This window comes from Hevea brasiliensis, chromosome 4 (genome assembly GCF_030052815.1).
Source record: "Hevea brasiliensis isolate MT/VB/25A 57/8 chromosome 4, ASM3005281v1, whole genome shotgun sequence".
NCBI classification, from domain to species: Eukaryota; Viridiplantae; Streptophyta; class Magnoliopsida; order Malpighiales; family Euphorbiaceae; genus Hevea; species Hevea brasiliensis.
The window spans coordinates 1,457,001-1,483,832 of NC_079496.1; the positions used below are offsets into that span (position 1 = coordinate 1,457,001).

A 26,832-nucleotide genomic window follows, 5' to 3' on the forward strand; every position below is an offset into this window, starting at 1 on the left:
CAGAACTCCTTTGTGTTGGGATGAAGTGGGCGAAAGAAAGATGCTTGGGCAAGAAATTATTCAGCAAACAGAGGGGAAAATCAGATTGATTAAAGATCGACTCAAGGCTGCATCAGTACGTCAAAAGTCCTATATTGATCTGAAGAGGCGAGACATTGAGTATGCAATGGGTGAGAAAGTATTCCTTAAGGTTTTCTCTTGGAAGAAAATTATGAGATTTGGCAAAAAGGGGAAACTGAGTCCTCGTTTCATTGGACCATGTGAGGTTATAGAAAGAGTGGGTTCTTTGGTATACCGATTGGCACTATCTCCATAGTTAGAGAAGATATATAATGTCTTCCATGTGTCTATGTTGAGGAGGTACAGATTAGACCCATCTCATATACTACCAGTAGAAGAGATTGAGGTGAATCCAGACCTCACATATGAGAAAGAACCCATAAAGATTCTGGCATATGAGATGAAACAGCTACTGAACCAACAGATACCGTTGGTAAAGGTGCTGTGGAACCATCATTCAGGGCAGGAGGTTACTTAGGAATGAGAGGACGACATGAGGAGATAGCACCCACAGCTGTTCAGAGACTGATACCAGGTAAAATTTCGAGACGAAATTTATTTTAAAGGAGGGAGAATTGTAACACCCCTATATGCATAGCCTGATATATTTCACTGTTCCAGTAATCGGTGTCGTTCCGAATAATTAAGGGAATTAGAACCACATCTAAGACACCTATATAAGCCCTGAATGCAAATAATTAGTGATTGCTAGATAGTTAAGTATAAATAAGAAAAACATAATATAAAAGGTTAAATGAGCCGGGAGTCACAGCGATGGGTGACCTTCCCGGGAAGTGACTGCGAAGGCCATCATAACTCAATTTTTGAACCAAAAAATATGACGCTGCTATCCTTAGGACTACTGCGAACACAATGAAAAAGAGAAAATCACAGAAAAGAATTGTTAAGCAGGTCAAATAATTAGGTCAGGGATTCGGAAAAAATATCAAATAACTTGCAAACCGGATCAAACTGGCGAGAGACAATTTGGTCAATTCACCCATAGAGCTCACTCCTGACCTAACTATCCAATAAAATCGGAGAAACAAAGATTTTGGAATCGAAAATTAAATTGAAAAAACAAGGAAAAAAATAATTGAAAAAGAAAAAGAAAAGAAAAACTTTATTTACATCATACTTACCATATAAATATGACATCATAAATGAATTTTCTTATTTCCCACCAATTTTGACCAAGTCAAATACATAAAATGACACATAAAATCTTATAAAATTAAAAGAAAAAAAAATTGCTTCATCTTTTTTTCCAGGTTGTGCTGTCCTCTTCCCTCTCCAATTCTCTCAAACCTCTATTTTTACACCTCCATGAAAGTTTGATTAAAGCTTGAAATCCCTCACTAAACCCTGAATTCTCCCATAATTACTTCATAAAATATTATTTTCTTTCCTTCAGAAGGAGATTTAGTAAGAAAGAAAGAAGAAAAGAGAGAAGAAATTGGGTGATTGAACTTCAAAGTTGAGGTAAGTCATTTAAATTGAAAGTTTAGTTTACTACTTGTGTTCTTAGTTCAATTAACCTAGAAATTAACTTAAAATTAAAAGAAAACAACTATGGGGGATTAGTTAGGAATTCGGCCAGCAATTAAGGGAGTTAGTAGTGCATGATTTCGATAAAAGTGAATGGCTACTTGAGGTGAAATAAGCATGTAGACAATGGATATACACTTTAAGTGCATTAAATCTCATAATTGTGAAATTAGGGTTCTTAACCCTTTTGAAAATTTGGGAAAAATTGAGGAACTAGTCAAATGATGCAAATGACCTTAAGTGAGGTTGAAAATGGTCAATTGGGACCATTTGTGATGTGTTTGAATTAGTAGAATGAAATTGCAATTCGGATTGGTTAGGGTCACTATTCTGGCAGCTTGACCTAGGTCCCTAAAGGTCTTTTTCATGGACCAAAACTGAAAATTTATAAACCCAATTGGTGTGAGGCCAATTGGAAATGATAATAGACACATAATGGCACATTTTTCATTCAGGAACCATGCCCAGAAAATGACATTAGGATAGTAAACAATTAGGTCAAACTCGGGTGTAGTGCACTGCCACAGTACCAAAATGACTAAATGAATAATATTTGTTCATTTGGCCATATATTGGGCTATACAGGTCCAAATGACCTGATTTTTATGGTATTGGAAAGGTATGATATAGAACTGCAACTTTCATGAGGAACACCAACCCAAATTCTGCCCATAACCTAGTCATTTTGCCACCTAAATTTAGTGGTCCAAAACTGCCAAAATCAAAGTAGGTGCCCAGAAATCTTAGTTAGACTAATCCAGCCATCCATGTTCAAATAGTCATATTTTAGGCTAAAAAACTCCAAATGGAGTGATTCAAAAAATAAATTAAAAATAAGATAATAAGGAACAACTTTTATGAAGAACATTTTATGAAATTTCTACAGCAACTTGATCAATGGAACAGTGCAAAATAGGACACCAAATCTAGAAATTTGAAAATGCAATTAGGAGACCTAAAAATTGAAAGGGCAACTAAAACCAATAAATTTGATAACCAAAATGTGGTATGTGGGTATAATTGAAATTCCCATGCCTATTAAGCATAAGAAAGTTAACAATTTGATTTGAATAGTATCGTGAATAGTAAATCCGAAATACAAAATTCAAATAACGTTAATTTAAGCGTATTAGAGCTAGAAATAAATAGACATGAATTTGTTATTAGATATATTATACGTTATGATATTGAAATACTGTAAAATTGTAAGTTTCAGTTGAAAAGAATACCGGAAAAGAACTCGAGACATTGAGTCAAGGCTTAGAGGCGACTCGCACAAGGTTTGTACACAACATAAAATTTTTCTGTAAATTCTCTTGACAATTTGTTTTGATGAATAAATTGTGATTTATTTTTATTGCAAATTTGTGAATGAAATGAATATTATACTTTTGACTTAAATTATTAGAAATTTATTTGTATGTGTTTGAATTGTCAATAAATGTTTAGTAAAATATTAAGATAGTTTTGAAACCACAGAGTCATAACCATATATGTGAATGCCTCACTAGCATGACTAGTGGGAGAAATTAGTTTTGAATTTTGAATTCTCTCTCTGACTGAAGTGTTGAGATGTGTGCCAGTAGAGGAAGAAATTGAATGGGTACCCATAGTTTGAGCTAGCTAGCCTTGAGATTCCTTATAAGCCTCTGGCTATTGAGATAAACATTATACTGATGGCATGATATAACTGTGTGTTTTTATGAAATTTGTTTTGAGACTTCTGAAATGAGATTGTTGTGACTAAAATTATAAATTGTGTTTTATATTTATTTTTATTTTCAGTACCATATTGGAATAAATATGATTTGATTTATGCATAAGATTTTATTTTAGTATGTTATGTACCACTGAGTCATAGTACTCAACGATGGCTGTTTATTGTTGTCGCAGATAGAGAGACTAGTAGAGCAGCGGAGTGAGCTACTGAGGATTTCAAAGCTACTTCTGGACCTTTTGTCTGATATAATCTTATACCCTGATTGTACATGTTTATTTTGATGTAATTAACTGTATGTATATTTATAAATTGGTCATGAGTAGTTGTACAGATTTTGTAATAATATTATTTTGGATTTTCTGATGTAAATTTTAGACTGATAAATGTAAATTAATTTTTCTTTAATACAATATGTATAAAACTAATTATCTCTATTTTCAGAAATATTTGAATTGAAATTCTTGAGTTGTGAAATTTTGATTTGAATTAAGGGAGTTGAGCTAATTTGTGTTGACTTGAGTTGTAATGATGGTTGAGATTGGTTGAAGTGATATATTTGGAAGTGTTTTCTACAGGTAAAATTTTTTATTTTTCTCAAATACAGCAGGCACTCTGCCGAAATTTTTTCAAAATTTGAGAAAAAATAAAAATGAATAAATTTTACTAGTCTTTAAACTTCAAGTAAATGTTTTCAATACCTGCTATAAATGCTCACAACTTTCAAAAAGTAAGAAAATTGTTTTAAAATTCATTGTAGTGTATTTAATGGGTAATTAATAGACGAAATCGGTAATTCATTAGGTATACTACAGGATAATGTTATGCCTTACAGAGGAGTAATGTATGACATATGTATTGTTTGAACATTATTTGGTGTGTGAGTGCTCTAAATTATCTTTTTGTTGTTATGATATGATTTGTATGAAAATTTTGATGGTGTTGCATTCTACTCTTCAGGATGCATTAGTTTTAGATAGTTATAGAAATTATGGTTAAAATCGGTATTTTGCTCTCTGAGTCGAACACTCATTCTTGTTCACTTTATTTTTCCAGGATATAGGAGATTTCTTGTTGAGTTCTAACCTGCCTCTCTCCTTCGCAGGCAATCTATTAATATCTGTTATACTTGTATAATTTTACTAAATTCTAGACTCCGCATATGTTAGGAGTATTTTAATCAATTTGGGACTGTAATATAATATTATGTTTAATTTGTAAGAACATTAAATACATGTATGTGTGCGTGTGATTAGATTGAATGAGGGAGCTGAACTCTCATTTGATTTTATGATGAGTATGTGGACGATGAGTTAAACTCCCCAATTTGTTATATATTGTGCTTACTGGTCTGATGAGTCAATGGTACATGTTATGACCGGACTCTGTCCGGTTGTTTTCTTGAAAACGGACCTTAGGATTGGGTTAAGGAATAGTTAAACTTATTAAGGGTCTCAGAGGTTTCAGGCTGGCCCAAGTCCTAATGTCGGTCTGACCCATAGGTTGAGTCATGACATGGCTCCTACGTTTTCTTAACCGGGGGTTGTACTATCTGTTTTTTACTTGCAAAATAGGGGATCTATCGCTTTTTCAATGAAAGCAAGCACTACCTATGAGTTGCTTATGGTGTTGTATCGCTGATCTTGCTTGGTTTTTACCGCATCAAAGCTTTGTATAGTTGGTAATGGATGGCATGCAGGGGAGATAAGGCGGTGGCATCAACTTTCTCTTCAGTTTGGCATTTTAGGATTTGTTTTTAGTATTTTTTAGGCTTTAATTGTTTGGCCTCAAATCTTTTTTTTTTTTTTTAATTTAGTCTGTCTATCTATGTATTTGGATTTGAACCTCTATTTGCTTGGCTTCAAAGTCCACCTATGAAACTCTTGTCTATTGATTATTTAAAAAAAAAAAAAAACCTCTTACCACCTTTGTATAATTTAAATGAATGGTGTTGCGTGATTGGTTGATGCTTATGACAAGCAAAGGTTTGCTTTGCGGCGTCGAAGGAACAGCTCGACACCTTCCTCTCATTCTGTGAAATAAAACTAAATCAGCATTTGCAGCCTCAGATGATGAATTGTGTCACTACTCAGGTCTTACTCAGGTCTTACTCAGTTCACCACCAGCTAGGGAAAAGTTGATGTTCACGAGCAGCATCGAACGCACAATGGTGTTTGGTGAAGGTTTTAGATGGTTACCTCAGTACATGAAATAAATTTAGATGTTAAGAAGAATTAAATTTTCCTGTCAAGTATAAACAAGTGTAGGTACCACTCTAAGTGGACAACACATCAAATCCGTGATATTGCTATTAGATCAGACATCTTGTAAATTCAGCATCACAAATTCAATATCTGAGATTTTAGAACATTTACCGGAGATTCAGAACATTTACCATTCCTCTTCTGACTGGAAAAGCAAATTAATTAAGCTGAGGATAGTAGCCTGTTTGGGTTTCCTTGGCAGACTCTTAAAATTAATTCTCAAAGAAGCTCAAAGAATTCAAACTTGCAATACTATAAATAATTACAAATCTTTTAACCAAATCCAAAAACAATATCAAGAGCTTACGTTGTTATCATGACAAGGGTAAAAAAGTGCATGACCAGATCATACTAGGCATCTACCAAGATGTACAGGCTACTAAAAGGCATAAACCTACACTACGAACATTCAGATTTACATGCATACCATCCATAACCGCAAAATTACCAAGTCAATCTGCATCTTCAATCAGGTTCATCCATCCAAGTTGATATCATGGTCAAGAAGCCCTTCGTATTCCAGCTGCAACAACAAGAAGTTATTATCTGCAAAATCCAACTGTCAGACCATCAACTTCTAGGAAAATCACTTACCTCTGCTTCGTTATAAGTCAATTTCATCCTGCGATATTCTTCTTGTGCCTTCCTTGAACGGAACATGGCTTGAACCCGTACAACTGCTCTCTCAACACGCTCTTCAGCTTGCTTCCGACTAGCTCGGTAGAAGTCTTCCTCCACATCACTTTCCTGCCTCTCATCTGCAACTACTTCAATGGGATCAACATGAAGGCCACGGAATCCTCTTCTTTTTAAACGCCATCGCAGAATTGCTTTCTCAAGCACTCCAACTGACCAGACTATCTTGCAGTATTGCCTTCTCACTTGGAAGCCTCGAAAAGCAGCCTGCATTGGAATAAAACAAATTCAATTATTCATATCCTTGAGTTCATGAAAAAATGCTTCATAAGCATGAGGAATCACATAAACTAACTAGGGGAAAAAATTGATATGTTTTATGCTTAATCGATTATATTTGAGACCTTGTGTCCATCAAGTTTAATTCATCAAGAAAAGGGAGTAAATAAGGTCAAATTTTTTAAAATAGAAATCAACTGGTCCACTCATAACCACTGTGATTGACTCAGAACAACTGAATAGAATTAGGTTACCATCATGCAGCGCAACAATTGCCAAGGGGATATCTAAATGACCAAGTATACGGAAGAAAGTGCTTACTTGAATTCTGATAGCATGTTTACGCATGGTAAGGAATTCCTTCCGCATTTTCCATGTACGAAACCTATACTGGATACGGGCAGCAGCTGCCATCTTTTTCCGTGTTTCATAGTTGCGAAAGGCATGTTGAATCTTCATTGCCGCAACTATGTTCCGTGCTTCATCCTCTGGATTTGCAAACTGAACTGCTTTAGTCCGAACTTTTAGGGAGTGTTCTCTAAATGCAACCTGTATACGTGCTGCTGCATCAGCAACTGTTCGATAAGCTGCTAAAGTATCCTTCAGATATAGGTCCTCCTCACTTAAATTCTCGGCGTTCACATTGTCAGTTGAACTTGTTTGCAGAGAGCCACTAACATTTCCGGCTACAGACATATCCTTGAATTGTGCTACTAAACACTTTTCTGACAGATAAGCTGCTAAGCCATCATAACCCTTTGCAGATGCAAGATCAGCAGCAGTGCATCCACCAGGGTGATCTGAAGTGGGATCTGTGACCAAGTTTGGCTTTGCCCCTGCAGATAAGAGAACTGCAACCATTTTCTCCCTGAACATGGAGAAGCTTCAGAATCCATACTCTATGTCTATATCTATATTTTATATAAATATAATAAAGCTGAGCACCAAAATAGGTCCATGCCATGCTGTCATGTGGCTTTCTATATTAGCACCACTTGGCATAATAGGAGAGCTGCATCAAGGGTTTAACAACAAACATATCTCCTTCCTTTGCTTTTTTAAGCTCCTTGTCTTCCCATTCATTTACTTTGGCTCTTTCTTCCTATCTAATGCACTAATTTAATATCAATATAATCCATCTTATACCTTTCGGAGTCACCAGGTGGTTACAACATATTATCACTCTAGTATAAACTAAAATTAAATAACATATTATATCAAACTAATTACTTTCAAAACACAAACGCACAAGCCACCTTTTCATTGTCCACTATACTTGCAAAATTATGTACTTAATTCTTTATAATAAAAAAATCTACGACAATAGTTTTAATTTAATTAATACTAGGAAAACTAACAGTTATAGTTATAAATTAAACTACATAAACCAAAGCCACCTTTCCAGTGTTCACTATAAAACCATGCACTTAATTCCTTCAAATAAAAAAAATTATGACAATAGTTATAATTTAATTAATCATAGAAAAACTAAGAGTCAGTTATGACTTATAAACTATATAAACTAATATCAAATATCAAAAATCAAACTAGCCACTCCCTAATGCAAATAGAAGATAAATTGTCCAACCAAGATTTTCTCTCAAACTTACCAAATGATATTTTAGTAACTAAGTCATTGTCAGAAGATGAATAACAATTTGCAAAAATATCATTAAGGTAATCTTCATATTATAAGAATTTATTTATACCAATTTGTTGGCATCTTATTTTTTATTATTTATATTCATTTTTCAATTTATATTTATTCTTTGTATTTATTTTCTTTATATTTTCACGGTGTGTATATATATATATATATATATATATATATATATATATATATATATATATGGGAAATGCTAATGCTATATAGCGATATCTTCATTCTATTAAATAATATATCAATAATGACTATACCTGCGCAACGAGCAGACAAAAGCCTAGTTGGAGAAAAATTCTTGAACAAAAATTGAAATTATGCTATACTCGTCAAATTCACATATTCAGAGACATATGCACAAACACAATTGACGTAAAGAAAAAACAATTCTGGATAGAATAAAAACAAGAAGAGTGAATGGAGAGGGAAGGAATCAGAGAGATTCCAATTTGTTAACTTCAAGGTCAGAAAGCAATGCAGCTAAGCTGAAGTGTCGCATAGAAGATTGCAAGACAAAACAAGAAATAATTTGGACATACCTTCCAAAATATGCTGCCCAATGAAGAGCTGTCCATCCATGTTTATCTCGAAAATCCAATGACAAGCCTGACCATGAAAATAAATAAACAGCCCAAGTATATCCAAGAATAGCACACAAATGGATTACACCTTGACCTTGAGCATCATATTCAGTGGTTTTACAGCCTTCAACCACTCTTTCCAACAACCATTCCTTTAGCATGTTCTTCAAAGATTGTTCAAACAAACTATCTTTTGCTTGTGAAAATGAAACTCTATTTTCCTCGATTGACTTGATCAAACATGCCCAATTATGGGAAATGCTAGCGGTTTTTTGAGCAAACTTTTTAGCCTCCTTCAAGTTAGCTGGTGATACCTTGCTGGTTAAAATGCTGAGGCTTCTGGATGTAGAGAAAAGCAAGCAAGCAAGTCTCATCTGAAGTTTGAACTCTTCCCAGTTGGGTTTGTCTTCTGATGAAACCGCAGGATAGCGTAATGGAGAGCGGTACTCAAAATTTAAAACTTGGCTTATGGGTTTATGGCCATCCAAACTTAAAAACAGATTTACTAATCCAGGGGAATGTGGTGATACCAAACAGCGATACACTCCAACCTGAACAATTTCTGCATGAACACATGCATCTCCACACACACAACACAGGTCAAATTTTGCCAGATGTAGATATTGTTCATGGAAATATCCAGTAACTAAAATCTGCAAAAAAAATATAAAAAAATTTATTATGCCATTGAAATAGATTTGAAAGAACTTGTTCATGAACCATTTCATTTTTAATAAATTAGAAGTAATTGTCTGTCTCAATTTTCCCTTTCAATTCAGGTTCATTAAAAACTCTATGTTTCAAAGAACACCTGAGCCCTCTTCAGTTTTTTATTCAATCATCCCCTCCACCCCCGCCAAGAAAGAAAAAAAAATGTGTTACATCCCAGATCAGGGGAGAAGAAGAGAGAGGGGGAAAGAATTAGAGAGAGTAATTTGTATATTGACTGAATTTAAGATCTGTCAATTACAATCTTATGCTATTTATACAATGTATTCTCATATTCTCATCCCATCCCTTAGCCATAACATAATGTCAACAAAGACATAATGGGCAGCACAAAATCGTGAGAGAAGGAAAGAGAAAAACACCTTTGTCGTTTCACTTGAAAAGGCCCATGTGTGGGAGATATCAGTGATGACAAATATTTGTTCAGGAATAGAAGATTGAAGTTGATCAATTGCTGGAGAAGTATGTGAATCATGACCAGATGAAATAGAAGACTCAGGCACAGCATTATCTACAGAACCTGCAGAGTCGGCTATTATGTCGTTTATCCACCTTCCAAAACTATCTTGACTTTGCAGACCATCATTAACCAGCAAGTCTGAAGAATCACCAGTCCCTAGGATACTAGAATCCTTCTTCTGCACATTTCCTTGGACTCTTGTTGGCTTAGTGTAAGCATCCTCTGGAATATTTAAGCAAGAATTGTTGTTCCTTGCAATAGGTTCAGTTAAGTTATCTAAAGGAGGAATTTCTGCAGATAAATTGTAGGCTGGAAGAGAAATACCCTGCAAAGATTAAAATTACTTAGTTGCTCTATGCCACAATGCCAGTATTTATATGCAAGCTAGCATTTTGTGATCTTCAGATATGCAACATTAGAGTTGATAAGTCAGCAGGAATGGAAATTATTGCTTTCAGAAATATTAATCGTTGTAATGTTAAGGGATACATGCCAGTTAATAAATTCAGAAGCTTCTTGATCTTAACCAATGGAGGTGCCAACAGTTTATTTACTGAAGCATAGATTTCAGACTGAACCAATCACGTTCACTGTGGCAAACTGCAAAAGCAGAAGCCCATTCTCAAGTTACACACATTGGTTAACTGACTTTTAAAGGAATTTTCAATTTGTCATATTAAAAACTTTCAAAGTTAATTATGAGTCTTGCCTGACTTCAAACTTTAAGTACCTAATAGATTAATGCTTCAGTTGGCTGCTTAAGAAAAGCATTCTTCAAAGAACCAATAAAAAAATAAAAATAAAAATAAAAAAATAGAAAAAACTAAAAGTTAGTGAGTTGCATTAATTTATAAGTAGAAGCAGTACCCACCAGTTTTAGGTTCTTTTAATGAAGGATTTTGTTACATCTAATGATCTAAAGAGAAGTAGGAGGCAGATGCCTGTTACTTATTTAACTCAGCCAAGTGCAATCTAGATTCTAGAATCCACAATAACTTAAAACAAATAGTGAGGGGCCACAATCCACTACAAAGAAGTAGCTTCTCCCTAGTTGAGCACTGTGGAAGCCAAATATTTCAAGAACAACGATTACAATATTTAATATAACAAATAAACAGTAATTTCAGTTTCATTGGTTAACCATTGGTCTTTCATGAAGTGAAACCAAAACTAAACTGACTGGTTCGATTAACTTATTCTTTAGGTTTGGATTTAGACTTGGTTCTCAAGTTTCAAGGGTGGCGATTTTAAATATGACTTGCAAACACGACATGAATGCAATACGAAAATATAGGGTTAGAGTTGGGCCCATGTGGAAATTGAGTCGACCCCGTTTATGACACTAACCCATAAGTGGCGTTATTAGAAAATGATAAATTAATAAATATAAGCCTAAGTATTTATTATATTAGATATTTGTTACTTTATCATAGCTTGTTTCTATTTGCTTTATTAAAATTTATTTGTCAATTTACGTAATAAATTAAAAAATTATATTATTTACAATTACTTGTTTTTAAATTTTTAGTTAAAATATAGATTATATCACTTGCTTGTTAAATGTTAAATTCTATATTTTATATATTATTAAATTTATGCATGATTAAAATTAATGTGTAAATTTCATATAATATATTATTTTATAAAGATTAAAAATGTTGAATTGTGTCAAATAAGTTATTGATGTGTGTCTGTACATACAAGAGAAAGAAGTTTAGAAATAGGACGGAAGAGAATGTTTTGGAGGGAAAATGAGTTAGGCTGTTGTGTAGCTGGAGTCAGTTATGGAATCTGTTAAGAGAAAGTAAATAAATAGCTGACTCATAATTGTCGATGATCACTCTGAATCAAATATAGAAATTAATCTCTTTCTTCTCTCTAAATCCTCTCTTCTCTACTCTCTCTCTTTCTCCCTAATTCTTTCTTTCTTTCTTTCTTTCTTCTGTCGAGAGGTGGAAACCCCTGAATTAGGGCTTTCTACTGACAGTGTCATATTGTGTTAAATGGGTCAAGTCATGTTGAATTAATTCAATACGATTTAGTATTAAATGTGTTGTGTTGTATAACACGTATAATAAAAGGATCAGCCTTGTACTTAGATTATTTAGACGACTCATTAATCGTATCAATATGAACACAACTCGCCAACACCAATTGCCACCCCTATTATAGATGTGGGCCTTTTTACTTGCTATTATTATGGAGTATAACCACTATGAACATAGTGTATCAGATATGCTAACTAAAATTGACAATCAATAAGTGCATAGTTCAATTACAGGTTTATAAACATTGAGATTGCCAAACTGCAAATAGCATCATTGAAGCTAATTAAATTCAAGGGGCAACTATGAATTGTTTTGCACAATTTGGGAGCTTAGAGATCTTTGAAGACTCGCTGGTTCCAAGATTGAAACTACAATTTGATATTTATCATGCTTGATAGTTCAAATATGCAGGAAAAAAAAAAAAAGGAGAATATATAAACTTGAGTTAATAACTTGGCACTATCATTATGAGAAAAATTAAACTCTCCAACAGAAAAGGAACAAAAAAGATGCAGGAAAAAGTTTGAAACTGTAAATCATTCTGCTTACATCATTCATGGACCCATTCACTGCAATTTGATTATGCTGGTCAAAGCTCATACTCTTATCTGCCAACCATCAAGGAAAGAAAAACACAAATGGATATAGAGACTAAAAACACTATTAATGATTTTTGAACTTTGAAGCTAATGACATTGCAACAAAAGACATCAAGTCCATCACCTCCTTTAGGCATGGGTGAAATGTTAAGATCATTCATCACAAGCTCATCCCATTCAAGTGTATTAATCTCATGAAGCCTCATTTCATGATCTCTGACAGTTGAACTGTCACCAGGCTCTGTTGACTCCCAAAATAGCAAAGAGTGAGAAAATATTACGTGCATTTTCCAATGCAGCAAAAGTTATCACATATTATTTGTTTAAGTTGATAAAGAATAACAATAGAAAATTTTCTGAAAACCTTGCTAAACCAAAAGAAGAAAATATATATATGAAAAAAAACCAGTCAATTGTACAATGTACCAGTAAAATCACCTAGAGGTTCTTTCATGCCAGCATAATATGCATGACCAGCTCCAGAATCAAATTCTTCTGATAAAAGCCAAGGTGACTGGTCAGAGACTGAACTAGAATTTGAATTCATAGGTGTGACTGGAGAACCCTGCAACTGCTAACACAAGTTAAACCACAGCCCCAAATAAGGTTTGGACAACCATTTCTGCATTGGAATCAATGAAAACACATTACAACTTCTTTTGCTTGACAATATGCCACAGTCCATAACACCAGAGTACAGCTCATAAGCATAACTTAAAATTTTTCTCAAAAAATTTAAGATTTTCTGCTTGTGATACACAGAATGCTAGAAGCCATTGTTCCAGAACATAGATCTTTACATAATGTTAAAACATAAAGAGGGGGAAAAAACTTCCCAAATATTCACCATAGTGGAATAGAGTTAAATGGAATTTGGAGACAGCACCTTCTAACCTTACCCAGGGAAAAACAACATGCAATTACACAAACAGTATTCTTATGATATAATTCATTGCATAAAGGAATATAACCAAGAATAATATATTTCTCCACACAAGAACTAATCTCAGAGCACAACACTTTATAACAGCTGATAAGCTATGACAAAACTAACCTCCTGAGTTTCTCGATAGTGCACAAGGACTATATGTTCCAGAGTCCTAGAAAAAAACACAAACAAAACTAAAGGTCAGAATGCTGAAGCAAATCTCATGAAGCATGACAAAATTATAGAGACATAAGATCATCTTTTATAGCAATGTTGATACTATATGCATAAGGAAATCACAATTTACTTATATATCCAATGAACTTTAACCATTACGTACTTATCAAGTAGCCAATAACACCTGCGGACAAAGGTTGGGTTGTCTTCCCCATGTGCATAGTATACATGAATCCTTTCTTCATTACCAACCTGAACAATGAAACATAACGGCAAATTCTTTAGAGAAGATACTTGTTAATGGCAATGTTTAATTTTTATACAAATAAAACTATAAAAACAAGATGGATGATAGGAACTTTGGGATATGTACACATGTAATCTGGATCACAAACGACTTCTATTTCAACTCGTAGGAGGAATGAGATAGAGAAGGATAGCAAGCATTTCGTGGAACATTGAGGTCCAAAATTATCATGTTCAAGGCAGAAATTTTACAAATAAGTCTGATTGATCAGCAGTATCTATGAATATTGAACCTTCTATGATCTCAAGCAATACTTCAATATTACTTAAGAATTTAAAGAATGTGATTGCATATACACACTGCATGTTATAAGTTAGTGAAGAAAGAGAATTGAAACTTATACAGAGACATATAATGAAGAAAGAAAATTGAAAATTAGTGCTTCAGAAACTCATTTTGTAAAACATTTTCCCATAACATTCACGTTAAAAGAAAATTTAGAGTTTGCCATTAACTAGAGTCAACACCCCTTTAATAAATTTAATATTATGATGTTAGAAATTCATAAAACTCATGTGCATACAGAAACAATTAGCGTCCATCAACTGAACTGGAAAAATATGGGTAGATGCAAAATATAACTTAGAAATAAAAGAAAATCTCACTTTTAAGTGTTCATGAGCTTCTTTAACCGTCTTCCCATCTTTTTTTTTCTTCCAATTATGACCATCTTTGCGGAAGTTCCTAAGCTTCTTACGGTCAAATAACTTAATAACACCACCTGTTACATTGTAAAACAATCAAATTAGATAACGAAATACCACACAGAAAGTTATTTGATATTCTATATCACCCTATGGGAAGACAAACCTTGGTACGCCTATTAAAATGATTAATCAAACTCAAAAAGGTTATCTGTTATACATTAAGTGTAACAGCAGCATATGAGTTACAAGCACAAATTACATATTAACCATTTTCAACATCATATTTGCTCAACTTTCAATTGCCCCCATTCCCATCACTTGCAAACAAATGGCATATAGGCTAACAAAGTCCACTGAGCAAACAACTTTTGGTAACTGTTACATTAAAAGGGCAAACCCACCCGGGCAGAAGTTCTGAACCTCAGCTAGTTTTTTCATGAACAAACAAAACCAGAAGAAAGATGGTAAAATTAGATCAAGTTGAATGGATGTAGCAAAACATTTGAAAAAAAAATGATGCAGGGCTCATAGTTTAGACCTCTCATTTTTGTCAGGAAATCTCAAACTGATTGAGCACTTAACAATATCACTTTATCAAAGAGCAAGAATCCAAAGCACAATAATTTTTCTTCACAGTAGGCCAATTGATTCATGTTTGAACTGACGGTAACAGTAACTTACTTTTGGGCAAGTGCACTGGCTTGACATTAATGACGAAATACTTATAGTTACAAAGTATTGCATGAATTTCATTTGGTCGGAGCCATCTTGAACTAGCTTCCTCCGTTATGTTCCCATAATCCAAATCTGCCAGTGGAACAAGGCAACATTACTCTAATAAGCACAGTTAAATAAACCATGAAAATATAAGATAAGCACCTTCTAATGAAGATTTATGAAAGTCGATAAATCACACAGTAGACCATCTTAAAATTGTGATGGAAACGACAAAGTATGTAATTAAAAACTTAAAAATATAAAAATTAAAGAGAAGCCCAACCCAATTTCTGAAACAACTATATGAATCTGGCTTTGCTATTCCTCTGCCACCATGATCAACATTCTTTTCCTTATTACTTATCAATTCCTTGGCCTTTCCCTCATGGTCCTGGCACATAAAATCTAACTGTTATCTTTCTTAATATTAAAATTCATGGCATATCAGTCCTCATTTAACTCCGCCTAAGTAGTTTGAACTTAGTCGGTCCCAAACCCGAATAAAAGAGGAGGGTTGCGGTAGGTAACAACCAACGTAAAAAATTTCGTCACACCCTATGATATGGATTCAAATGATATAAACGTTGGGGCGTCCTCTACTAACGACGCGCTACATCGGAGCCCGGGTGTAGTGAGAAATATGCAAGGTTGTAGGGCGTTCACCGAAAGCGACGTGCCATGCCGGCGCCTGGGTGTGGTGTTAAGTGAGCAAGGGTTCCCACATCATGGACAGGTGTGGGTAAAGAAGTTAGTCCATAGGACAGATAGTAGAATAAATAATGGAACAGAACACAAGATAGACATAGAAAACAATAGAAGATATCATAGAAGGAGACCAATTAGGAAGGAGCAGGATAGGAGGAGGATCAGGGTTGGTACTTAGAATGTTGGATCACTTACAGAAAAATTAATGGAGCTTGTGGATACCTTGAAAAGGAGAAGGGTGAATATTGCTTGCATTCAAGAGACTAAATGGGTAGGAGAGAAAAGTAAGGAAGTGGGTAATTCAGGGTACAAACTGTGGTTTACAGGAAAGGAGAGAAACAAGAACAGAGTGGGCATAATTATAGACAGGACATTGAAAGACGCAGTAATAGCTGTGAAAAGAGTAGGAGATAGAATTACACTAGTAAAGCTAGTACTAGAAGGAGAAACAATAAATATAGTTAGTGCTTATGCCCCACAAATAGGACTAGAAAGTGAGAGTAAACAAAGGTTTTGGGAAGATATGGATGATTTAATGCAAAGCATACCGAATGAAGAGAATGTTTTCATTGGTGGAGATTTGAATGGGCATGTAGAAAGTGATAAACAAGGTTATGAGAATGTTCATGGAGGTTTTGGTTTTGGCAGTCGAAATGAGAAGGGAAAAAGTATCTTAGATTTTGCTATGGCATACGACCTAATACTAGCAAATACCTACTTTATAAAAAGAGAGTCACATTTAGTGACTTTCAAAAGTGGGCAACATAGAAGCCAAATCGACTTCCTCTTAACTAGGAACACAAATAGAGCTCTATGCAATGATTGCAAGGTCATTCCAGGAGAAGCTTTAACAAGTCAACATCGATTGGTGGTCTTAGATGTCAAGTTTAGGAACAATTCAAGTAAGGTCAGAAGAAATAGTGTAGCTCGAACAAAGTGGTGGGAGTTCAAAGGAGTAAAGCAAGTGAAGTTCAAAAATGAGCTTCTCGAGTCCGAAGTATGGAAGCTGGATATGGAGGCCAATGATATGTGGATACAAATGGCATCAAAGATTAGAGAAGTAGCTAGAAAAGTACTTGGAGAGTCTAAAGGACATGGACCACCCTCAAAAGAGAGATGGTGGTGAAATGAGGAAGTACAAAAGGCAGTGAAGAGAAAAAAGGGAATGACAAAAGAAATTACCTAAATGTGATAATAATGAGGCATATGAAAAATACAAGATAGCAAAGAAAGGCAAAAAAGGCAGCTAGTCAAGCAAGAGCACAGGCCTTTGAAAAGCTATATGAGAAACTTGGAACTAAAGAAGGGGAGAAAGATATTTATAGATTAGCAAAGAGGAGAGAAAGGAAATGTCAAGATCTCAATCAAGTTAGGTGCATTAAGGATAAAGAAGGAAACGTGTTGGTGAAAGATAAGGACATTAAAGAAAGATGGAGAAATTATTTTAATGATCTTTTTAACAATAGTCAAAATGGTAATAGCGTGAATATAGATTATAGAACAATAGAAAAGAATGTGAATTATACTAGAAGGATTAGATCTTTAGAAGTAAAGGAAGCACTTAAGAGAATGAAAGTGGGTAAAGCCTGTGGACCCGATGAAATACCAATTGAAGTGTGGAAATATTTGGGAGATATGGGAGTGGCATGGTTAACTAAATTATTTAATAAGATTCTAAACTCAAAGAAAATGCCTGATGAATGGAGGAAGAGTATTTTAGTACCTATTTTTAAAAATAAGGGAGACATACAGAGTTGCTCAAACTATAGGGGAATTAAACTCATGAGCCATACTATGAAGTTGTGGGAGAGAGTTGTGGAGCATCGACTACGTCATGATACTTCTGTCTCTCTCAATCAATTTGGTTTCATGCCCGGTCGTTCAACTATGGAAGCGATCTTTCTCATTAGAAGCTTGATGGAGAAATATAGAGATGTGAAGAAAGATCTACACATGGTTTTTATTGATTTGGAGAAGGCTTATGATAGTGTTCCAAGAGAGGTCTTATGGAATGTGTTAGAACAAAAGAGGGTATCTATTAGGTACATACAAGTATTGAAAGATATGTATGAAGGAGCAACTACTATTGTGCGCACAGTGGGAGGGTACACAAGAGATTTTCCGATCTCAAATGGATTACACCAAGGATCAGCCATAAGCCCTTACCTTTTTACATTAGTTTTAGATGAACTGACGAAACATATACAAGAGAGTATTCCTTAGTGCATAATGTTTGCGGATGATATTGTTCTGATAGATGAGACACGAGAAGGAGTCAATAGAAAGCTAGAACTTTGGAGAAGTACTCTAGAGTCAAAGGGTTTTAAGTTAAGTAGAACGAAGAAAGAATAAATGCATTGCAAGTTCAGTGAAGGCCAAACTGGTGATAGGGAAGGAGTTAGTTTGAATGAAGTGATACTGCTCCAAAGTAATCACTTTAAATATCTAGGCTCAGTCCTTCAAGTAGATGGGGGATGTGAGGAGGATGTTAGTCATAGAATTAATGCCGGATGGTTGAAGTGGAGATGTGCCACAGGAGTTTTATGTGATCGTAAGATTCCCAATAAATTGAAAGGAAAATTTTACCGTACAGCCATACAACCGGCTATGTTATATGGTAGTGAGTGTTGGGCACTGAAAGAGTTTTATGCATCTAAGATAAGAGTTGCAGAGATGAGAATATTAAGGTGGATGAGTGGCCATACTAGACTAGACAAAGTCCGTAACGAGAGTATTAGAGAAAAGGTAGGAGTGGTGCCAATTGAAGATAAGTTGAGAGAAGGGAGATTGAGGTGGTTTGGTCATGTGAAGCGTAGACATACGGAGGCTCCAGTTAGACAAATATAGCATATTAGGTTAGCGGATAGAAAGAAAAAAAGGGATAGACCTAAATTGACTTGGAGAAGAGTAGTACAACATGACCTAGAAGTATTACACATTTCTGAGAGGATTTAACCCAAAATCGTTCAGAGTGGAGAAAGCGAATCCATGTAGCTGGCCCCAAATTTTTGGGATAAAGGCTTAGTTGAGTTGAGTTAAGTTTTATCAGTCCTTATTTGTCATTGCTTCAGACAAAATGTATCCATTTCAACATCTGCCCTTCTTGTGCACTCCTACTTGTTCTCCTCCATCACAATTTCCCAATCCAGTAATGCTTACATAATGACCTAAATGGGAAAATGATAATAAAAGAAGTCCATCTAGTGATGCCAGCAGATAGCAACTTGGGTCCTTCAACAAAGACGTTCACTGCCCAGCAGCTAGCAATAATATTTGCCCAAATTAAAACCGGTATTTAAAACTACATGTTGGGTTCTCCAAAAAAAATTTTGAAAAAAATGAAAACAGCAATAGGAACTTGTCCACACAAACAAAAGACATGAAACAATTATTTATTATTTTCATTAAATTCTCATCACATAAAAGCACGTTCTTTTTTTCTCCATAAATTTGGAAGCCCCAATCTTTTGTAGCTACCGTTTGCTCAGCATGTTAAAGCACTAATTTGGTCCAAAAATACCACGAATTTTGCTTTCGAAAGTAACGAAAATACTCCCAAATAGCAAAATAGTTAATGTCTTCCTCTTCCAAGAGAAAAAAGGAAAAAAAAAAAAAAAAGACACTTGCAAAATGATCAGCATGCCACGCCTAAGCATAGTTACTAAGCTTAAGATGATCAAACCCCTAAATAAAACCCAAACATAAATTCGGATCAGCATAGCTAAAAACCTTGCAGTGTATGAAATCCATGAATCTCCGAGCCCACAAGCTGCCCCGGCACACCACTTTCCATTGAGAAACTAAGCGCATATAAATGAACCGAAGAAAGCAACCCCCCAAAAAAAAATTCCCCAAATCAAACAATCTGCAAGTACAAAGCAATAATCGAGAATTGTTATAATTACAACATAGGAAACAAGTGAAATTTACAAAAATCAGCTCATAATTGTAATTGCCTGATTGGCGCAGACAGGGAGGAAGGAAAAGAAGAGGCCAACTTCGTGACAGATGAAAGCAAGTCTTCTCTCGGCCTGCCTAAGGGCTATCTTCAATCAATTAAAAATTGAGGATGAAACATTATTTGCTTTAAAAAAAGGATGAAACTATCCAATGAGTTGCTTTAAATGGCTGCACTAATTCTTTTTAGTAAAAAAAAAAAAAAAAAAAAAGTAAAAACCAAAACTGTACTGGTCGAGCTGACGATGGATTGAAAAAAAGAAAATAAAAAAAGAAATTTGAGGTTGCGCTTTTTTCTTTTTCAAAGAAAAAAGAAGAAATTTGATTGGCTTGATTTCCGCAACGACGATTAAGGGGAGAGACTTGAGGTCGCTGATCGATACCCACTTCGTAGAGCCACGCATCAAGGGGTTCGATGAAATGTCCTTGTTAATCCGCTCTTGACTGTGACTCGGGTACATGTGCCTATCAATATGCCAACGCACGGGACGAAACAGAAGACCGTGTTTTGGGTTTGGATTTGGGCTCCACAGTGTGTTCACGACCTTTGACTTTGAAAGGCCCAAGGAAAGCCGAAAGCCTTGGACGCGTCGCCGTGTGGGGCTTGTCGGCACTGTCGCATTTTATTATTTGGAATTACCAGTTTTTTTTTTTTTTGTCTGATTGGAATTACCAGTTAGGCGCATATGAAATGCGCATGTGATAATATTTATTTTTTAAAAAAATTAATATTATAATAACATTAAAAAAAATAGTTGATTAATAATAATTTTTTTAGAAAATATATGTGTGTAATAAAATGATTGGAATAAAATTTTAAAAATAAATAAAAAAAGAGAAACATAAAAGAAAAGGTATAAAATCCCACATGAATTAATATAATATTTGAAAATAATTTACATTTAATGTATATCTTTTAATTTTTAGATATTTAATGGTATGGGAGGTTAAAAAAATTTAAAAAAAATTATTGAAAAAAAATTTTCAAAAATTCATATTTTAAAATTTTTGTTGTTCCAAAGAAAGTGACCAAGAGGGGAGTGAATTGGACACTTTAGACAATTTTTCAGTCCTTGCTCAAGACTTAATGAAAAATTGAGGCTTTGCACTTCTATGTATATGTATAACTCTGTTCCTATGATGTAATTTAAGTAATCAATCAAGTTATGCACAAATACTAGCTCATACACAAAATAATTACTTGATATCAAGTGTATTTTCTCACATATAATTTAGAGTTTGCAATATTAACTCAATAAAATAAATTCTCAACACATTCAATATATAATCAGAAAATCAAAGTGCTGAAAATTAAAGAGTTAAGGGAAAAAGAGAATCAAACACAATGTTTATAGTGGTTCAGCTCTCTTGGCCTACATTCACTCTTCCCAAAGTCCTACTTTGAGAGTTACTCCACTATTTGATATTTTCAACAGGCAATATTCAAAGCCTTTACAATCTCAGCAAGCTTCCCAGGTGCTTGAAGACCTTTACAACGTCTTTGCTTCCCACAAAAGACCACAAGCTTCACAAGGTGCTTGCAAACCTCCCACAAGCTTCACAAGGTGCTTGAAAACCTTCCACAAGTGTGTCCTCACACTTACACAACCTTAAATAGGTTTTGGTGTAGAAAAAATCACTCTCAATAACTCTCAAATACATAATTTAATGCTAGAAGATTGAGAGAGAAGATTTGCCACTCAAGCTCAAGAGTAATTGAATGAAAGCTTTAAAAACCACAATAAATTCACTATGAATAAGAACACTTTCATTAGTTAGAATTGTAGTAAATGATGTCTTTTATAGGTGCTTTTCATTGCCAAAAACATCTGCTAGAGAGTGTGTCCAATGGCTCTTTAATTTTCAAAAAACTAGCCGTTATTGCTTAGAAAGTCGTGCAGCAGAGTTGAGTCAGGTCAGGTCATAAAAATAGTTAACTAAAATTTTCACCGGTTAACTAGTTTTGTAAGATAGAGAATTTTAGACATCAAAACTAGTTAACTAATTTTTGCAACGGGTTAACTAATTTTGCTACTTCCTGACTTAAAAATTAAAATTTTGAGTTTTTGAAGAAAGGTTGTAAAAATTATTTTGACCATTCAAAAACCTTAGGAATGATATAAAAACACTTTCTAAACCCTTGAATCTAAAACCAAAATTGATTTTAGGTCTCAAATGGCATAAATTCTCCAATCTTGTACAATGGACCTAAGAGCTTAATTTCTATCATATTTCTTCATGGACTTTGATTCATCTTGTGTTATACAAGATGATAAACTCCTTTTATATCAGCCATGTCAATAGAATAGTCCTTCCATCAATGTCTTTGCATATCATGACCTATAAAATCACTTCAAATACTTATACACAAAAGGTTAATGTATATTTCATTAAGTTTTGTTATCATCAAAATCAAGCTCATTTTCGCTTACAGGGCCTACAATCTCCCCCTTTTTGATGATGTCAAAACTTAATGAATCTATGAAGATCATAAAAATTCAATTGTATAACTATCTACATATGTCATGTATGCAAGAACTTGCTTTTAGACAAGCTCCCCCTATATGTATGCACATAATCATTAAGAATGTTGAGAAGCTATAAAATAGCTCCCCCTAAATCTGATATTCAAAGCATCTTGAAGATAATAACATGTTAAGCAGTTTCCAAGATTAATTCATCCAAGATCAATTCAATCATCATACATAAGATATATCAACCATAAGTCAATCATAAAGGATCATCAACATATCTTCAATAACTTTCCAAAATAAGTCCAAAATATCTACATTAGAATGTGAACCATATAACCACTGATCAAAATTAGTTAACTAAAAATGTACCCAGTTAACTAATATAACCACTGAACAAAATTAGTTAACTAAAAATGTACCCAGTTAACTAAAAATATTCACGCTTAAAAATTTCCTTATCTTCTCCAGATTTCTCCCCCTTTTTGACATCAACAAAAGGATAGGCTTTCTCCTATTTTCTCCCTTGTTTAAAAAACAAAAAGACACAACTTTGAAAGTCAGAAAGCATATTTCAAAAAATCTCAAGATTTTTCTTTGTTGCTAAGAATTTTGCCACTTCTCCTAAGGTGAGTAGGATCAACAAGTTTGGCTTGTTTCTTCTTCTTTGGGGGTTCTTTTTCAGTTATGGGTACTTGGATTTTTGGAGGAATAGGTAGAACTGATTTTCTGGCTTGTGTTTTGGTTCTTCTAGGTCCGTATTGCATGGGTAAAGAGACGGTTGATTCAGGTACTGGTTGAGAGACAGTAGGAACAATGTTTGGGTCTTGTGACTGCTCTTCCTTCTCTTTTTCTTGTCTTGAACCATTTCTGCCTTCACTTTTTCCATTGTCACTGCTGCTGTTGCTTGTAGTATGAGATGAGGAGGATTCTCCTGATGTCTCGTTGGCAGGTTCTTGTTCTGTTTCTGATGCCTCTTCTGCTGATTTTTCTTTCTCATCATTTTTCTCTATTTCTTCAACATCAACTAGCTTACTTTCTTCTTGTACCTTTTCAGCAGCTTCTACATGCTCCTCTTCTTCTTCTTCTTCTTCTTCTTCCACTTCAGAAATTTTTACGCCACTTGATCCAACAGCCTTAGCATTGCTAGGACCAGCAGTGCCCTGTGGGTAGCTTCCAAAATCTCCAAACTTTCCAAAAGATTCACCAAACAGCATTTGAGCCATCTTCTTCATGAACCACTCTTGTCTATCCAATCTATTAATCAACATATCCATCTTTGCATTGTGTTCAGCCATAATTCCCTTCTGCAACTCATGGGATTTTTCTAAAATATTCAAGGTCAGTCCACTCATTTCTTTTATTTCCTTCATCATGTCCAAATTTGCTTTACTGATTTTCACAAAATCTGACATTTTCAGCTTCATTTTCTCCTTCTTCTTAGAGCTTTCCCCTTCATCTATCTTAGAACTCTTTTCTTTCAATTTGCTTAGTGGGATGTCCGATTCTGTTTCAGAATCTGATTCTGATTCTGATTCAATCTCAATCTCAGTCTCTTCTTCTTGCTTTTTGTCTTCTTTCTTACTCCTTTTTCTACCATCATCAGCCTTGAATATCTCCTTAATGGGGATAGGATTGCTAAACTTCTTTTCTTTGCTCAAATCAACTCCCATAGCTTGAAATATAAGAGTCAAAGGCATAGCATATGGCAACCTTCTATGCTTACTAGACTTAGCAATCACTTTAAAAATAAAAAATGGCAAATTAAATCTGATTTTGTTAACCAAGTGCCACATAATGCATAAGTCAAGGCTATTTGCATATGAGTGACTACCACTCCTAGGATTGAGCAAATATCGAATGAAGGATTGTAGAATCCTAAAATTTTGAGGCACTAAATTGATATTGGTCATTTCATTTTCAGGTGTACCCTCCAGAAAAATTGATAATTGAAATGCCTTCTCATCATATCCATCAAGCTTCCTAGAATCTTTGAAGGTTCCAATCCTATTTCCATCATTTGGTAGGTTTAAAACAGAGGCTAAGAAATCAACATCAATAATCTGACTTTTCTTCTTAACTCTCACACTAAAACTTTCTCCTTTAACAACTTCTTTCATACTTCCATAAAATTCTTGAATCAAATAAGGATAATAATATTCATTCAACTCAGAAAATTCCATCCAGCCTTGAAAAGTAAATAATTCTTCAAATTCATAAGGCAAGTCAGAAAATGAATCCCATTTGATGTACCTTGGCTCAAAAATATTTTGTTGCACAAAAGGTTTCGAAGCAGAGGCCTTTTCCATTTTCTTCTTTTTCGCAGAGGGCTCTGACCCAACAATACCTTTTCCCTTTCTTTTCTTGCTCGTTCTGCCACTGTCTCTGTTTCGTCATTACTGTTCTCAACTTCAATTCCTTCTTCTCTTTCTTTTTTGGAACTAGCAGCAGCTTTCATAGCATCACCCATGAATTTTCGAGGTTTGGTAGACACTTGTTTTACCCTTGCCATCGATTCTTGAAAAATTTCAGTGAGAAGTAACGGGATTTTACCGTTTAGGGATTTTGAGAAGGAAAATTGGGGATTTCTGGTTTTGAGAGAAATTTGAGGTTTCTAAGAGAGTGGAGAATCAACTTGCAGCAGAGAAATGAGGGAGTTTTAGATTGATTGAAGTGATATGCAGCAGTTACAAACAAAAAAAAATTTCAAAATTTGAAATTGTGTACAATTTTTCATGGAGAACCGGGAATCCCTTTTTGCCAAAACCCAATTTTACCCTTTGAAGACATAAAAAAAGCATAACTATGGTCAGGGGTATATTTGTCAAAATAGATTACAAAGAGAGCGAAAATACCCGTTAGAAATAAAGTAATTTTAAATCATGCGCATTTTGTCACATGTACACAGAGGCAAAATTAGTTAACTAATTTTGAAACCCAGTTAGCTAAATATTACACAGGTATAAAACTAGACAACTGCAGTGAGAAAGTAGTTAACTAAAAACACATGTACGCAGAATATAGTACTAACAACATATTTAACCAATTTATGCACCAAATTCATATCAAATGCAATAAATATCATTCAATAGCTTCACTCATGCCAAGTTCTCTTCTAATCCTACAAAAGTTTTCCTCATTTAGTGGTTTTGTAAAAATATCTGTAAGTTGTTGTTCTGTAGGAACAAACTCTAACTTAATGTCACCGTTTTGAACATGATCTTTAATAAAGTGATGTCTAATTTCTATGTGCTTTGATCTAGAGTGTTAGACTGGATTTTTAGTTAGGTTGATGGCATTAGTATTATCACACCTTATAGGAACATGATCAACCTTTATACCAAAATCTTCTAATTGTTGCTTCATCCATAGAATTTGAGCAACACAACTTCCTGCAGCAATATATTCTGCTTCAGCAGTAGAAAAAGCTACAGAAGTTTGTTTCTTACTATGCCAAGACACTAAGGCATGACCTAAAAATTGGCAAGTACCCGAAGTACTCTTTCTATCCAATCTACTTCCAGCAAAGTCAGAATCACTATATCCAACTAGATCAAATGTGTCGCATTTAGGATACCATAAACCAATTGAGTGTGTGCCAATAAGGTATTTGAAAATCCTTTTAACAGCAATTAAATGAGATTCCTTAGGACATAATTGAAACCGAGCACACAAACACACACTAAAATGAATGTCAGGTCTAGATGCAGTTAAATATAAAAGTGAGCCAATCATGCCTCTAAATGGCTTTTGATCAACATCTTTACCTTTTTCATCCTTTTCCAACTTGATGGTGGAGCTCATAGGAGTTCCAATACTCTTCAAATCATCCATCTTGAATTTTTTTAGCATATCTTTGATGTACTTGGATTGATTAATGAAGATGCCACCATTGAGTTGCTTAATTTGTAGTCCAAGGAAAAAGGTAAGTTCACCCATTATGCTCATCTCAAATTCATTTTGCATCATCTTAGAGAAGCTTTTACATAGAGAAGCATTAGTAGCACCAAAAATAATGTCATCAACATAAATTTGAACGATAAGCATATCATGTTTATGTGTTTTTATGAAGAGTGTGTTGTCTACTTTTCCTCTTTGGAAACCATTATCTAAAAGAAACTTACTAAGCCTCTCATACCAAGCTCTAGGGGCTTGCTTCAATCCATATAAAGCCTTAGTGAGTTTATAAACATGATTAGGAAATTCATAGTTTTCAAAGCCTGGTGGTTGTTCAACATAAACTTCTTCCTCAATATAACCATTTAAGAATGTACTCTTAACATCCATTTGATAGAGCATAAAATTTTTATAACATGCAAATGCACACAACATTCTAATGGCT

The 26,832-nt window shown here is 34.4% G+C and overlaps 2 protein-coding genes across 10 annotated transcripts; both read right to left on the minus strand.

Moving 5' to 3' along the window:
- Positions 1 to 5,824: 5,824 nt before the first annotated feature.
- Positions 5,825 to 20,481, minus strand: LOC110633027 (calmodulin-binding transcription activator 5). Of its 9 annotated transcripts, none has more exons than XM_021781464.2 (14): positions 20,019 to 20,481; positions 19,792 to 19,927; positions 15,322 to 15,447; positions 14,599 to 14,714; positions 13,850 to 13,938; positions 13,636 to 13,681; positions 13,020 to 13,146; positions 12,706 to 12,822; positions 12,532 to 12,590; positions 9,837 to 10,259; positions 8,704 to 9,398; positions 6,826 to 7,372; positions 6,184 to 6,492; positions 5,825 to 6,112 (listed from the first exon to the last, which is right to left on the minus strand). In XM_021781464.2, exons 2-14 carry the CDS (start codon positions 19,853 to 19,855, stop codon positions 6,065 to 6,067), a joined length of 2,766 nt encoding a protein of 921 aa, XP_021637156.2. In that variant the 5' UTR covers positions 19,856 to 19,927; positions 20,019 to 20,481; the 3' UTR covers positions 5,825 to 6,064. The 9 variants fall into 9 exon arrangements, with proteins under 9 accessions (XP_021637156.2, XP_021637151.2, XP_058000911.1 ...); XM_021781459.2 differs by having other exon boundaries at positions 13,008 to 13,152; positions 20,019 to 20,220; XM_058144928.1 differs by having other exon boundaries at positions 9,837 to 10,156; positions 12,531 to 12,590; positions 13,008 to 13,155; positions 20,019 to 20,212.
- A 2,593-nt stretch (positions 20,482 to 23,074) lies between these two features.
- LOC110633040 (uncharacterized) lies at positions 23,075 to 25,002 on the minus strand. The gene is made up of 2 exons (XM_058144802.1): positions 24,744 to 25,002; positions 23,075 to 24,678 (listed from the first exon to the last, which is right to left on the minus strand). Exons 1-2 carry the CDS (start codon positions 25,000 to 25,002, stop codon positions 23,075 to 23,077), a joined length of 1,863 nt encoding a protein of 620 aa, XP_058000785.1.
- Between the last annotated feature and the right edge of the window lie 1,830 nt (positions 25,003 to 26,832).

Bases quoted from the DNA above. Each gene is read 5' to 3' on its own strand.
- LOC110633040 (XM_058144802.1), bottom strand. From the start codon at position 25,002: ATGGCAAGGGTAAAACAAGTGTCTACCAAACCTCGAAAATTCATGGGT. The intron at 24,679-24,743 runs GTACATCAAATG...TTACTTTTCAAG, and splicing joins CAAAATATTTTTGAGCCAAG to GCTGGATGGAATTTTCTGAG.
- LOC110633027 (XM_021781458.2), bottom strand. From the start codon at position 19,855: ATGGAAAGTGGTGTGCCGGGGCAGCTTGTGGGCTCGGAGATTCATGGA. The intron at 12,823-13,007 runs GTACATTGTACA...GGGAGTCAACAG, and splicing joins ACCTCTAGGTGATTTTACTG to AGCCTGGTGACAGTTCAACT. The intron at 9,399-9,836 runs GTGTTTTTCTCT...TTTTTTTTGCAG, and splicing joins TTTCAAGTGAAACGACAAAG to ATTTTAGTTACTGGATATTT.